General features: G+C 38.5%; 1 protein-coding gene across 1 annotated transcript in view; it reads right to left on the bottom strand.

Annotated features, from left to right (window-relative positions):
* The window catches only part of LOC111889001 (cytochrome P450 78A9), a 2220-nt gene extending 1348 nt beyond the window's left edge, over window positions 1–872 (bottom strand). The window contains exon 1 of the mRNA XM_023885131.3: window positions 1–872. This exon is cut by the window's left edge and continues 98 nt beyond it. Within this exon, the coding sequence (XP_023740899.1) occupies window positions 1–814 (814 nt within the window). The 5' untranslated portion in view covers window positions 815–872.
* Between the last annotated feature and the right edge of the window lie 1569 nt (window positions 873–2441).

The raw sequence follows: 2441 nt of genomic DNA, 5'->3' as shown, positions 1-2441 counted from the left end.
CTCGGTGTTCGTCAATGATCTGTTTGACAAACCGGTTTACTTTGGGAACGAGTTTGGAGCACCTGGAACGAATCCCTTGCAAATCAAAATCAGCCAACCATGGAAGGTGATCTGTCCAGTTGAGCATACCCAAAAGCTCATATCCTTCATCCACAAGCTTTCTCATCTCCACGGACTCGACATCGTTTGAATCCAGTCTGTATCGTCTTCCAAACACAGACCACATCATGTTACTGAGAGATGCTCGCTTGAGCAATTCGCGAACACATAGAGAGTTCGTTCCTCTTTGCTGCTGTTTATGATGAAACATCTCCACCATCTGATAACAAATCACCATCCTCTGGTCTTCAGAGACTTTGATTTGTTTCGGACAAAAGAGATGCGTGGCTGCAATCCTTCGTAACGTCCGCCAATAAACGCCATAAGGCGCGAACCCAATGCCTCGGTTGAACATCAAGCTGTACGCAGACTCCTTGATAGGACGGTCGGCAAAAGCAGAGCTGTTAAGGATATCCTTGGCGACGTCAGGGTTACAAGTGACGATCACACGCGTTTCGCCCAAGCTAAAGGCCATTAAGCGGTTTGCACGGCAGGACTGTGCAGCGGTGGCGATCTTACGGTGAGCGAGGCCAGACATGAGATGCATGCTGCCAATGAAAGGGAAGCCTCTGGGACCGGGGATGGTAGATTTATGTTTGGACCATTGGAAGAATAAGTTAATGAAACTGGCAAGAGCAAAAATGAAGAAGAAATTGATGGTGGTGCATTTAGAGGAAAGGGCAAAAAGCCAGAGAGTGTCGATGTTGGTTGTCATTTGATTGGGTTGTTTGTTTGCAGGGGGGTTGTGGAATGAGTAAGGTATTTATAGGAAACCAGCGGTAACCGTCGATAGGGTCTTGGTTGATTCCTTTTTGGTCAAAGGTCAATTCACTACTAAACTAAACCATAAACATGGGTTTTTTTCTGAACGTTTATATACTTAATAAAATAATCAGAAACTTTTAATATGGTTAATAATAAAATTGATGATTTGGCCGATGTATGTCATGTTTATCAACGTGGTATTAACAAAGTATCCATATAGACCTTTTTAATTAATATGTTTAGTTGTTATTATTTATACAATAAAAGCTCTTTTGCTTATGAACAATTAATTTACATAAGCCGGTTTGGGGTATGGAGCTGCGGCTTATGCTTTTTGTGTTGTCACCGTCTCATCTTTGCTATCCCCCAATCTATTTGTTCCATCTATTGTAATCGATTGAAGCCTCCATATTCCCAACGCGTTTCCTCCGGATGCTCCAATATTCATACACACTCTTTCCTTTTGAAGACCAACGACCTTCTTGCTCAATAGCACCGAAGCAACTCTACTCCAACACCTCCGCCTTCTTCCCCAAATACTTGTCGACTTCCTTTTTTTTTTTTTCTTTGTCTATTTTTTTTACTGAATCCTTTGTCATCACCAACGCCTCGAATTTCCATCGTTTGATTTATAAGGGCGATTTTTACAGGTTTGGATGGATGGAACTTGAAGATAGAGTTTCCACAAAGCTTTTGACATCTTGTCGCCATTGCCATTGCAAGAAGTGGTGTAGTTACATTTGATTAGATCATCATCTTCTTTTGTGTTGCTATACAACGTTCAAATTTTTTTGATTTGCAGTTTTTTGTTGTAGAGTTGCCGACCCATGGGCTTGATGGGATTCTAGGGTTTTCTAGCTTTATAAAGGCACTTAAGCCCTAGGGTTTGTTCATTCTTTATGATGGGTTTTCTAGGTTACAATAATAATAATAATCAAACATGATTTGCACACTGGAATTTTCACATAAAAAATTAGGGGCACATACAACCTAGAAATCTATGACCTTTCTCATAATAGCAACATACTTTGAAAAACCTAAATTAATCTATGTAAATCAAAAATCACATAGAAAGAAACACATGCCTTTTCCTATAATCAAATATAGCAACAAAATCTCTTGACTTCTACAAATGCTCCATGAAAAGCTAACACCCGATAGTATAAAAGTCTCTAATGTTTCACACCCAAAACCCTAATACATAATAAAGACAAAAGGAGAGAGGTTGGAAGAAGAAAATTTCATTCTGCACCTTCTATCTATGATGAACCATGAAATTTAGATGCCCAAATGTTATATTTATAGTTTAGATAACTTGCATATAAATTAAGATTTGAACAATTAAATATTACATTTAATCCACAGTGCAAATCCTTTCCCTTATCAACAACCAAGAGGCTTCCAGAAACCTTGGAAAGTCCTCCAAAACCATCCATACTCATGCAGGGTTCTAGATTTGCTTCTTTTGTTCTATTATTGAGTAATTACAATTGACCATTTTCACCTTTAATTAATTCAAGTAATCCCGAATTAATTCCAGATTAATTTTGATTAATAGTTAATTATTCAAACCATTT

The sequence above is a fragment of the Lactuca sativa genome, chromosome 7 (assembly GCF_002870075.4).
Source record: "Lactuca sativa cultivar Salinas chromosome 7, Lsat_Salinas_v11, whole genome shotgun sequence".
Taxonomy (NCBI): domain Eukaryota; kingdom Viridiplantae; phylum Streptophyta; class Magnoliopsida; order Asterales; family Asteraceae; genus Lactuca; species Lactuca sativa.
The sequence above is the reverse complement of the archived record's forward strand: the minus strand, read 5'-3'. Positions and strand labels throughout refer to the sequence as shown.